This window comes from Carassius carassius, chromosome 9, assembly GCF_963082965.1.
Source record: "Carassius carassius chromosome 9, fCarCar2.1, whole genome shotgun sequence".
Taxonomy (NCBI): domain Eukaryota; kingdom Metazoa; phylum Chordata; class Actinopteri; order Cypriniformes; family Cyprinidae; genus Carassius; species Carassius carassius.
This window is the reverse complement of record NC_081763.1, coordinates 33,911,522-33,924,331: the sequence shown is the minus strand read 5'-3', so window position 1 is coordinate 33,924,331 and position 12,810 is coordinate 33,911,522. Positions and strand designations below refer to the sequence as shown.

General features: G+C 43.5%; 1 protein-coding gene across 1 annotated transcript in view; it reads right to left on the bottom strand.

Annotated features, from left to right (window-relative positions):
• LOC132149776 (MICAL-like protein 1) overlaps nt 1-12,413 on the bottom strand; it is a 28,312-nt gene extending 15,899 nt beyond the window's left edge. The window contains exons 1-8 of the mRNA XM_059559176.1: nt 12,259-12,413; nt 11,647-11,695; nt 11,297-11,438; nt 11,120-11,187; nt 10,711-10,843; nt 10,218-10,387; nt 8,368-8,484; nt 7,803-7,929 (exon numbers count right to left, since the gene is read on the bottom strand). Coding sequence (XP_059415159.1) covers nt 7,803-7,929; nt 8,368-8,484; nt 10,218-10,387; nt 10,711-10,843; nt 11,120-11,187; nt 11,297-11,438; nt 11,647-11,695; nt 12,259-12,401 — 949 coding nt within the window. The 5' untranslated portion in view covers nt 12,402-12,413. The remainder of the gene's footprint in view (nt 1-7,802; nt 7,930-8,367; nt 8,485-10,217; nt 10,388-10,710; nt 10,844-11,119; nt 11,188-11,296; nt 11,439-11,646; nt 11,696-12,258) is intronic.
• Between the last annotated feature and the right edge of the window lie 397 nt (nt 12,414-12,810).

The following is a 12,810-nucleotide window of genomic DNA, read 5'->3' as shown; positions in this document are numbered from 1 at the left end:
ATCGGTGGTGTAGATGAAGTAAACAGACACTGTGCAGGTTGGATTGGCCGCCCCATGAATGGGGTAGGGCCTTGAAGAGTCCACCCAAGCCTGGTGCGGACTGCGGCTGGGCCACCTGGTGGACCAAGTCTGACTGGTTCGACAGGTGTTATCAGCTGAGGGTTGTCAGAGCCTACAAGGAGTGTTGGCTGAGCATCTCTTAAGGCAGGTAGGGGAATGCCACTTAGGTATTTGTATTTCCTCTTCAGGCGATCAATAGGGTAAGTATGCTGTGCTAGGCTGAGGCGGCCAGCTGTGAAAGCACCATTGATCTTATAGCTGGTGTGAGGGTTTGCAGCTGGTGAGACACGGAAAGACACTGTGTGGCCATGGAGGATCTGGATGTCCTGTCGGACTGTACGCAAAGGACGCGCTTCAGGAGTGCCCTTTATGCCAAGAAACTTAGCTGCTGCTGGCAACAACATGGTCCTCTCTGACCCATCATCGAGGATCGCAAAGGTGTCAAGTGTCCGGTCCTCATAATGTACAAGCACAGGAACGACCTTTAACATGACTCAATTCCCGGCTCCAGGTCTGTCCAGGTAGAGCGAGTCAGCCGCAGAGCTGGTTAAGCAGCTCTCTTCTTTAACGGCTACATCTTTATTTCCCCTCTCTGCTCTTGTATTTATCTCGTGAAGAGCCAGTAGATGTTTTCCCTGACAGATGTTGCAAGGTTTCTTCAATGTGCACTGAGCGGCTTGATGAGTTCGAGCACAGCGCCAGCACCGCTTGTTAACCCGTATCCACTCTCTAAGTTGGTCTTTGGAGAGTTTGGTGACCGCACTGCATTGACTAAGATAATGCTCAGTACTCTCACAGTAAGCACAGTAAGCTTTACTCTTGGCCCCTCTGCTGACTGAACTCTCTTTGTGGTACAAAGAGGCGGTCTCTTTTGACTCACCAGCTCCATGTAGGACGGTCACCGTATGTCTTCCAGGACGACCATCAGTCTTCACATTTTGCCTTTCCTTTATGTTGCGTCCAGTAGCCTGACTGTCGAAGCCCTGACACCATGATTCATAGCGGAGCCATTCTGCCAAATCATGTAGAGTGTGGGTCGCCCCTAACTGCTTGAACTGATGTCAACGGAAATCAGCTCTCTGTTCCGGAGGGAGCTTACTCAACAGACGAGCAACATGTGAGCCACAGTTGAGTTCGATCTCCCCTTCAGGACCCAGAGTCCGCAACAAGCCCACTAAAGGTTGTATCTGGAGAGAGAACTTCTGGAATGCCATCGTATCACCACGCCTTACTTCGGGGGTAAGTAGTGGAGTGGAGTGGAGGCTCACAAGGCATACATACTCTAACTTCAGAGGAAAGGCCGTGATGTCTACTGTGTAGCCCTTGTTCCTCGACCCTGAGATTGTACATCCCTCTTGAAAGGTTCTCATCAGGTTCAGGCCAGGGTGGAGGATCAGGCCAGTCCTCCTGCTCCATTTCCTTTGAGTGTGGTGCAACAGCGAAACTCCTTGAGGCTACAGCATCGGCTTGTGGAGATGTGGGATTACTATAGTTTGGGGCGGGGGTATTAACTTGGGCCAGGTCTGCTCTCAGTGAGCGGGCTACCTCCAGTAGCTCTTTCATCTCGCGCCGTGCTTCATTGAGTTCCTTTATGCCCGTTTGAAAGGCCTGTTGTGTTTGGAGCAGTTTAGTATTCTCCTCTCGAATAGCTCTGATTTCCTCAGAGAAACGAGAATCCAGATATGGGCTCTGATGGAATGAGGGTGTTCGCGCAGGCTGGATAAGCCCATCCAAATCTCTCCTCTGGTGGTGGTCTGGGGCTAGCTGAGGAATCTCAGGGTGAGCAGCATTCCCAGGGAAGCCACTAGAGTGAAGGTGGGCTGTCTGGAAAGGGGTCATCTGATCTGGACCCTCCCGAGTGAGGAACGCCCTCCTATCCAAGGCAGGGGATGAGAGGCCCCATTGATGCTGATCTCGTTGACTATATCCCATATAGTCCACTTCGAAGTCCTGAAGTCTGACCGGTCGACGTATTTGACGTTTAGGTCTCACATCAGGATACATCTCTTCATCTGACTCCATCCTGAATACTGCTATCCGGCTCGAAGGACCAATGTTAGTGAGGTAATCTATCAGGGCTAGTTCACCAAGGTTTTCAGCCAGTAAACAGGATGGTGTATCGGTCAGGATACAGGAATAAAAACGAGGAGATGTAATTTCTTCTATTGACTGTATTGAGATCCAGCAGTACTAATATTCAATATTGTCATAGTCTGATAAAGAAACAAATAAATCACCATTAGGTACTTAAATTACTATGCAACGTAAATAATAAATCCACACAAATAATACAAATCAGGATCATCAAACATAAATATATCAATAAACATTGCTATGTCCCTTTAAACATAATCAACAATTACATGAGGATATTACTTCCTTCACATAATAGCTTCACCTCCTATATCACTGACCAGATACATTAAACTATATTAAAAAGGGGTTTACAGAAGGAGAAATGGCGACATCCTCTGGCGAGAAAAGGCTACTGCACAACAGCGTCTGCACATGGTCTCCTGAGCACGATATTAACTCTTCCTAATTAAATGTTACAAACGTACTACGTAATTTAGAAATCAGAAAGCTCACATCAGTTAAATTATTATTTCCTACAGTGTTTTACAGCTTAAACATTGTTCTATCGCTATAAATCTCACTCATCACGCTGGGCACGTTAATGCATTGTAATTCTACAGTATAGAAACACAAACACAACGAAGTGACAGTCACTTACTTTTTGTCATGAACTCAACACATTAATATTGGAAGCTGGATCCTTCAGAACAGATTAAGGAAACTACACAACACAGGTACATATGCTGCTGAACTTGAATACATTTCCGAACTCACTATAACCAAAACCAACACACTAGCTACACACTTCCTCTGCCGTAACCACCGAAGAAGAGTCTTAAAGCGGCAGGCACCCAGAAACGTCAGAGCCTTTTATACATGGCCTGTTGGCCACACCTCAAATGTTGTCTTGACCAATCAGATATTGTCTTGGCTCGGGGGTATCATAAATCATACGTTTATCTTACCAAGCATGTGGTCCGAATTCTCCCGCTCTTGCAGGGTATAATTTTGGACATGATTCCTATAACAAGAATATGATACATTTGACAAATAATTGATTTTCAGGACTATTTCAAGCAAGCAGATTCGATTACATAGATACTAGACATGACTATGTATCCTTAAGCTATCCCATAGTTATTAAAAGACATACACAATAAGTGATTATAACATGATAGTCAAATGTGTGGGTTACATATAAATGAATATGGAGTTAAGCGATGGACTGATATTCATTTAGAAGTCATTTTGGATTCATTTTGGTCCATATACATGTAGAAAAGACAGTTTCTTTGCCATTCTCTTTGCAAAGATTTCTGTGGAGACCAGAGGTTCAAAGCCCCTTCCCCCTTAGGAATTTCATTCTGGTTCTGCTGGGTGGGGGGAAGTCAAAAGATCTTGTTTAGTACTCTCATGGGTTTACACATGATGTCCGGCATTGCTTATCAATTACGAACAACAAATTTGACAAATCTCTTCTCCGAATTGAAATTGTCAATAATTGTTCTAGTGGTGTTAATGTTGAAAGCTGTTCTGTGAAAGCTTTGGTTGGTTGGTTATCTTGCTTGGGACTTGTGGCACAGAATGTTTTATGACTTCCTGTTTCCTTACTGAGGAATTCAGCTCGTGTTTCAGCCACAGCTCTGATCGACTCTTTGATTTGTCTGGTTCGAGTCATTTCTGCTACAAACTCACGTATTAAATGAATTCAGTGCACACAGACTAAAGTAGTTTAAGACTTTGGTTCTTTTAGTTGTGAAGGTTTTGGCTCACATTTGTTTTAGTTCAGACAGGAACCACTTTGGCAAGTTTACTTGAGTTTATTGAACACAATTTATCTTTGGCGGTATTGTTCCTTATGGGGGTTCTTGCCCCCAGAATAATTGAACATACAAGAGCTTGGGACGTCTATCCTGTAGCCTGGTTATGAAGATGGGTGTCTCTCAACAGTGAGGTCCATACCAGCTAAGATTTTGGAAGCCTTAGTGATCTGAAACAAAGAAGACAACAGCCAAAAGGTGCACAGTAATGTGCTCATGCTTATAATGGGGAGGGAGGGAGGGTTGCGAGCCATTGAGCATACTTACCGAGCAGTAGTGCTATGTATATATATATATATATATATATATATATATATATCCCGTGTCTAATAGGAGAGAGGTGGTGATTGGAGCGATTTGACAGCTGACCCCGGGGCGGTTGAAGTCGGGGCACGGAGGACCGGTTCTGTTGTGAGGGCCGCCTTGATCCTGAGGAACGCTGCTTCCGTCTCGGAGGTCCACGGGACCTTCTCCGGCTGCCCCTTCCTGGTCAGGTCTGTCAGGGGAGAAGCTAAGGGGGAGAAGTTAGGGATAAAGCAACCGTAATACCCGCCAACTCCAAAAAGGCCCGTACCTGTGTTTTGGAGGTGGCCCGCTGCGCGGAGAGGATAGCTGCCACCTTCTTCTCTTGAGGTTTGATCAGGCTGCGACCCACCTGATATCCCAAGTATTTGGCTTCGGCGATTGCTAGATGACACTTTCGGGGGTTGGCGGTCAGGCCAGCCCGGCGTAGTTCCATCAGCACCCTCCCAGGTCTCCGAGTGGATCACGACGTTGTTGAGGTAGGCCACCACGTAGGCCTGGTGTGGCCGGAGGAGGATGTCCATCAGCCGTTAGAAAGTGGCCGGGGCCCCGTGTAGGCCGAAGGGAAGGACCCGGTACTGCCAGTGGTCACTTGGGGTGGAGAAGGCCGTTTTGGGTTTTGCCTGATCCGTCAAGGGGACCTGCCAGTAGCCCTTGGTGAGGTCGAGAGTGGATATGAACCAGACCCTTCCCAAATGGTCCAGTATCTCATTGACGCGGGGCATGGGGTAGCAGTCAAACTCGGAGACCTCGTTCAGGCGGGGGAAGTCGTTACATAAGCGGAGGGTGCAGTCGGGCTTCAGAACCATGACGATGGGGCTGTACCATGGGTTGCGCGATGGTTCAATTACTCCTAACCTCAGCATCTCATGTACTTCCTCCTCGATGGCTATCGCCGAGCCTCCGGGACACGGTAAGGCCGCTGCCGGAGGATGGTCACCGGTGGTGTGTGGACGTCGTGTTCCGGTACATGGGTCCGCCCAGGCTGGGGGGAGAACACATCCGGAAACTGACTGACCAGGTGCTGCAGCTCCGACTTTTGGGTGGCGGAAAGTTGGGGGTCAATATCCACAACCACGGGAGTCGAGCTGGGGCCCGATCCCGACCCAGCGCTTCAGAAGATCAATGTGGGAGAGTTTATCCTCCCTCCTTCTACCGGGCTTCCGTACATGGTACGTAACAGGGCTGACCTTTTCTGTGACTGTATAGGGGCCCTGCCAGGTGGCCAGGAATTTGCAGGCGGCTGTGGGTACAAGCACCAGGACTTGGTCTCCTCGCTGGAACTCCCGTGGTTGGGCTGCCCGGGTTGTAATGCCGTTGCTGCGCCTGCTGTGCCTTGACGAGGTTTTCCCGGACGATGGGCATCACTCTGTCAATCCGTTCCCTCATCTCACGCACGTGTTCAATGGTGGTTTGGTGTACCGCCAGGCTGTTGTAGGGGTGGTGTTGGCGCAGTGGATAAGACACATGCCTTTGGTGTGACAGACCCGGGTTCGAATCCACTGTGAGACACCAATGTGTCCCTGAGCAAGACACTTAACCCCTAGTTGCTCCAGAGGCGTGTGACCTCTGACATATATAGCAATTGTAAGATGCTTTGGATAAAAGTGTCAGCTAAATGAATAAATGTAAATGAATAAATGATGTTCCCAGGCCTCTCGGGCAACGTCGAACAGACCGCGGGGCTGTGGGCTTAAGAGCAGTTCGAAGGGGGTGAAGCCAGTGGAGGCCTGAGGGATTTCTCTAATGCCAAAGAGCATGTAGGGGAGCATCTGGTCCCAGTCCCGTTTGTTTTAGGCCTACATATATTTTTATTATTTAAAGTGCACGTTGGTAGAAAATGCGCCTCTGGGCAGGTCAACAGTGCGCGTTGTGCTTTGTTTGTTTATTACACACAGGGATGCGAATCACACAACATGCCAAATATTAAAATGAAAGGAGTACAGTGTAAAAGAATATTATTGTGTCTACTAGCTCTCGCCATTCATGCACCTTATCTCTCTCCAGTTTCACTCCTCTCCTCTACAGTAACTTATTGAATGTTTGTCTGTTAGCATTAGCATGTCTGTTGTTGTTCTGGACAATGTTGCCAGATTGGGCAGGTTTAAATTTGATTTTGTGGGGAAGTTTGGGTTGGTTTGGGGTTTGGCTGTTTTCAAACATTTCAAATTGGTTAACAAACAAGCAAACAAGTGTGCAACCATAGCCAAACCGTCATTACGATGTTACAAGTGAGTGACATGACATACAGCCAAGTAAGGTGACCCATACTCAGAATTTGTGCTCTGCATTTATCCCATCCAAAGTGCACACGCACACACACACACAGCAGTGTGTTAATCAATTAATCAAGCCATTTATGCTGTGGCGCCCAGGGAGCAATTGGTGGTTCAGTGTCTTGCTCAATGGCACCTAAGTCGTGGTATTGTCGGCCCAGGACTCGAACCCACAACCCTAGGGTTAGGAGTCAAACTCTCTGACCACTAGGCCACAACTTCTCTAAACACACATGCACACTGCAAAGAGGACTGGTGTTGATGTTGACATTGCGACTGCACTTTTAGCCAATCACCAGGGATCAGAAGACAGAAGTGATGATTCATGTGTGATCTGATTTTGAATGTATAACTTTATGTGATCATAATGCCTAAATATTGCCTAAGTTACATGGTAAAGAGTGAGAGAGTGTTTTAACTTTCAAAACGTGAATTACACCTGTTGAAGGAGAGAATACCACTTCAACTGCGAAATCAGAGCACAGTTAAATTATTTAATCAAAATCTATTTATATCTATACGTTCCTGTCCTTTAACCTTTAAAAGTTCCAGATTGAATGCAGCTGGATTTGTTAATTTTGACTGTGCAAAGTTCTAAAATTTTCTACAATAAGAACTTCACAAAATACTTCCTCTAGTTCTGGTTGAAATTATAGATCGACACAAAATTTAGTCAGATTGTCATACAGTATGCATCAATGACACAGTTTTTACTGTGATGGTGTGTGCATAAACAAGTGTAAAAAATCTAATTAAATTGTTTTTTCCAATCACTTATATTTGGCACTTTTTTGCATTTAAATTCTGACTGTTGAGATTTAAAATGATGCATAGGTTTTTTTCGAGGGTATTGGTTAATTTCTTGATTGCCGATTTGACAGTGTCTGCTTGCATATTATAATCGTATTTGATAAATCTCTTTGATGTATTTGCCCTGATTTGATCCATGGTAAATGTATTTAATATTATTTATATTATTTTGTCGTCATTATTTTGTTTTAAGGAGTTTAAAATGGCTCTTATCAACACTGAGACATATTCTATCACATTATTTTGACTGTGGAGTGTGTGGGTTTTTGTGAGCTTTTGGACTGGAAAAAGTCCATCCAATTTTGCAACACTGGTTCTGGTGTTTCTTACCATCGGTGCATCTCATCATCTCTCTCCATCTGCACTCGTCTCCTCTACAGTAGCTGCTGTTACTATATGTTTGTCTGCTAGCATGTCTATTAGCATTAGCATGTCTGTTGTTACTCTGGTTTCTAACCGTTGGTGCATCTGCTCATCTCTCTCTCCAGCTGCACTCCTCTCCTCTCCAGCTCCAACAGACGCTCCTCCAGCTCCTTCTGCTCCTCACACACCTGGTCATCTGACATGCGTGTGTGTGTGTTCACCTGAACACACAATCAATTAATCAATCAGTACAGAGACCCACATCTGATGCTGAAAGAGATAAACAGATTCAATCCCTAACCTCATGGAGCAGAAGGTAATGTGTGTTTGTGATCCTTTGCTTTATTAATGCATGTTAATATCAAAATCGTTTAAGGTTTGGACACATTTCAGGTTAGTTTACATCTAAAAACTGAATTAAACTGCAGCGGTTGCTGCAAACAGTCCACCAGAAGCTCTTTTCATATCTAACATTGAAATTACAACATGTTTTTAAATATGATTATATAGAGAAACAGATGCATGTTAATTGAAACCTGAAATAAATTATGAATTTTACCAAAATAATAAATAAAACCAAAATAACTATATAATCCTATTAATATCACCACTAATGAAGTATTGTTCACTTCATAATTAAAAAAAAGTTTGTGTCTCACATTCCTCTTGATGAGCGGGAAACCATGAACATGAGCTGCAGCCTGGTGCATGCTGGGAACTGAAGATGAGGTTTGTGGTTTTTGTGTAACTGAGTTTTCGCAACTGAAAGCGTTTGTCTTGACAAAAAGAAAAACAGAGAGACAAACTGATGTTAAAGCACACACACTCTCTCACACACACAATATCCTGTGAGACTGCAAAGAGAAAAATAAAAACCCACAACCACAAACTGTGACTCTTCACTCTGAGCGTCAGATATCTGTTTGTCTGATTATCTGACTGACTGATGCTCACACACATCAACTACAGTTTTTCTGAACTGCTAAAACACAAAACTCCAATCTCTGAACCAAAGTCTCACTAGCTTAAACTGATTTGTTGAATAAAGCACTCTTTCTGTTAAACCTTAAACACATTCAGGTAGTTCGGCTCTATTTGCAAATCTCATGAACTCTTTTTGCTAAACTTTAAACACATTCTCATTCACTTAAACACTGATCACACTGTGATGCATCTGTGCTGCATAATGCTAAACACAAATGGCAAGAGTTAAATACAACTAAAGCACAGTTGTCATCGTTTACACACAACATATCAAAATTGTTCACACTTGTTTCTAATGATGAGATCAAACCAGCTGTACAAAATATGGTTCAGCTCAGAGAGCACAAGTGTCACAGGTGACTGAATGATGATACGAACAATAGATGGAAACAAACCCGCATGTGGCCTCAAGCTGGCACTGCTGGCCTCCTGTCGCCAATGGCATGTACCCTTTCAGCCAGAGCTGGGCCATGTGTGGCGATAAAGGCACGGCGGGGATCTGGCAAACAACATGAGGGCCGATTCTGATTGACCCTGATTTTACAATTGCACAACTTTTGTTATTTGAGTGTATTTAACTGCAGTAATTGTGCAACATCTTCTGAAAATATACAAACATTCAGTAGGATACTATTCAATATTCAGCACAATACTTTTCTTGCAGTACATACAGTAGGTCTGTACAATATATTCACCTTACTCAGTTGAAATTACTATACTTTTTTACAGAATTGCTAAATTGTTTACTCAATACAGTATACTTTTTTTCTGTGATGTTCTAGTTGCTGTGTTCTCCATTTGTTTTTTCTCTGTAGTGTCTAATGAATGCTCTGTAGTGTTTTCTTTATTGATTTGTGTGTGTGTGTGATCTGAGAGCACCATTTTATTTGGAGTGCAATTGAAATGGTTTTGCAGTGATTATTTGATTAGGATGGAAGAGTCAGAGGTTTCTTGAATTTAGTTTGAGTATTTGGATTTGTGTTCAAGGTTTTGAGAAAATTGGTGATGGTTTCAAGAAATGTGTTTTAGCAATTCAGAAAAACTGTAATTTGATAAAAGTGATAATCGCTTCAACCACAGGTTTAACATTAGAGAGAAATCGCATGACTCTGAATGGGAAAATAAAGCTGCACCATGTTCTTTATTTCAGTTCATTAAAGTGGAGATCCTGGTTCTTGGTCTGAATTTAGGACTCAGGTCTAGTCTGGTCTCTGTCGGTCTAGACTCAGATCTGATCTCACTATAACTGGACAATGAATCAGGTGAAGTTTGAGGTTTTTGACCTTCCCTCTCTTTATTGTTTATAGCTGGTCATTAGTTGAAATGAGTCACAGACAGTGTGTTTCTCACTGATTCTGACCTGATATTGACCTGATTCTGATGTTTCTGCTATCCTGATAACAGCAGCAACTCTATTCCCAGCCTGGAGATCACATGACTCCTCTAAACTAGAGGAGACTACATATAAACCAGCTTCACCTAGTGAAGAACAAGTGCTGCTTTATCTCAGTTCTTAATTCAGTACCTCCTCATCATTGGACTTGTCCTCCTTTTTCTCCAGGAAGGGGTTAAAGGTCGTGGGCTGGCGGCGTGAATGAGCATATGGAGCCGGAGCTGGAGGAAGACGAGACCAGGGACCCGGATTAATCAGCTTCATCCAGGGATGTTCCTTACGGACGACACTCCGAGACGAGACTGAGACCAGAACAAGAAAAACACAGTGATAATGATATATTCAGACTCAGTTACTGTGAAGCTCTTTCAACCTAAAAATGCTTCTATGCAGATATTCCTTTTTATAGTTTTCAATTATTCAATATTAAGTATTTAATGTTTTCCTTCCAAACAACAAAAACAAAATTCAGTTTAATTCAAATAAATGCATTATCATTAATTATCACCGAACAGCTTCTGTAAATCATCCAATCAGAATGTAGATCTCAAACCGTCTCTTTGATGATGTTTAAATTGTAACAATAGAAAGTGTAATATAGTAACACAGAGATGAAGATTCTAACCGTTCTTAGGGCGATGATCTGGTGATCTGGGGGCGGGGCGAGGAGGTTCCTTGGGCTCTTTCCTCTTTCTGGGAGCAGGTTTGGGAGGTTCTTGTATGTCAGTCTCTGATGAGGTGGAAAGACGTCCTTCATTCTGGAGAGACGTCCACAGACTGACTAATGGACAAATGGACAGACAGACAGGCAGGCAGACATACAAAAAGACAGATGGAGAGAAGGACAGACAGAAAGAGAGACAGAGAAAGAGGCAGCCGGAGAGACAGAGACACAGACAGACAAATGGAAAGACAAGACAGAGAAAAAAACAGATGGATAGACAAAGAGACAGACATAGAGACAAAAAGACAGACAGATGGAAAGACAAGACAGAGAGACAGACATACAGACAGACAGTCAGATAGATAGATACCCGAGTGTGAGTCTGATCTTGCGGTTTGGTGCTGCTGGATTCATTGTTCACAGGAATCTTCTGACTTTCTGATCAAATCCAGAGATTATCAGTTAATAAAATGACAAATTTCAGCTCTAACGAATAATAGTGAACATGTGAGATCTCCAGTGGTTGATAGTCTGTCATGATCAGTACCATGAGAGTTTCTTCTGAAGACACAGTAGAGCTGAGAGACGTAAATGATGATGGACAGATGATCCGGCTCCTCCACAGACACCAGCTCATCCGGATCTAAAAGAGCAGGAATTCCCAGCTCACGCTGCGCAACGTCAAACGCCTGATGAAGAGGAACAACGGACATGAGATGGACAAACTACTCAACCAAACACACATCACAGGTACAGGCTTCTCTGAGATCTGAGGTGGTTTATTGCTGTATCTAAGAATAAATGAAGCTCTTATGAGTCTTTAACTGAACAGATTCATCACCTCAAATGTGATGGTTCAGCATTATTAAAGTCCAGCTGATGTCTACAGAAACTCACCAGACGCATGTTCTCATAGACATTGTGTTTGGACAGTGAGTGAAAATCTCTGCCGAAAGAAACAAACAGAGAGATGAAGATACATCAGATACATGAAGAACACATCTGGATAAGAGTAGAAACTGACACTGAAGACGGGTTTCTACATGGACGAGAACACACTGCTGATGTATACATTTGAATAAGAGCAAGAGTTTTCAGTCTGGGGCTGGAGGAGTGTGTTTTGGATGTCAAATCAATCAATCAATCAATCAATCAATCAATCAATCAATCAATCGATCATTCTGGGGTGCGTTTCCCAAAACCATAGTTGCTAACTAAGTTTTGGAAAACGCACCCCTGATTAGGGCTGTGAAAATATAAAATGTTTAGAGATAATGTTTCCTATTTTTGATATGATTAAATCACACTCGCATTCATTAAAATTTGATACAATTGCGTATTTCATAATTGCTTCATTCTGCATATATATACACAAGCAGGTATTGAAATAGACAAAAAAAAACATTTTTAATATTGTGGTAAAATGTAATATTTTTTACTACTGAACTAGTTTAGTCTCATATCATGCAGCATATAATGTTTCAAGCCTCATGAGTCAGTGTTTCTTACAGTAGATCGGGTCTGTGTCTGTGGATGATCGCACAGAAAGCCAGTCCATCTGTGAATGAAGAGCTCAGGTCTGTGACCAGAACATCAGGGTATCCTTCACAAACATCTCGACACCAGTCCTGAAGAACTTTCAGAAAACCCATGACCGAAAAACAAACAAACAAACAAAACAAAAACACCTGTTTACTACTTCGGTCTCTCCGGTTAAAGCACGTTCACGCGAGGACGCGCGCTTCAGAGCCGAACAGAATAACGGGACGCGGAGTGAGGAATCAGTGTCGCCTCGGTTCATCGGTCTCGGGTTGATTTTCCATTTCCGTTGCCTTCACAGAGCTGCGAAAACGTTCCCTTTCATGAATGTGTAGCCTATAATACTCCATCAGATCGCAAACCCGTTCAGAATCCGTGTTTCAGTTTTCTGTGTCGCGCTCCGTCGATCTGTTGCTTTGAACTTTTTGCTCCGATCAAACCGACCGACAATCGCGTTCACAGAAAAACACAAGTAGCAAACAAAGATACAGATCCAAGAACCTGGGCTTTAAATATAGATGA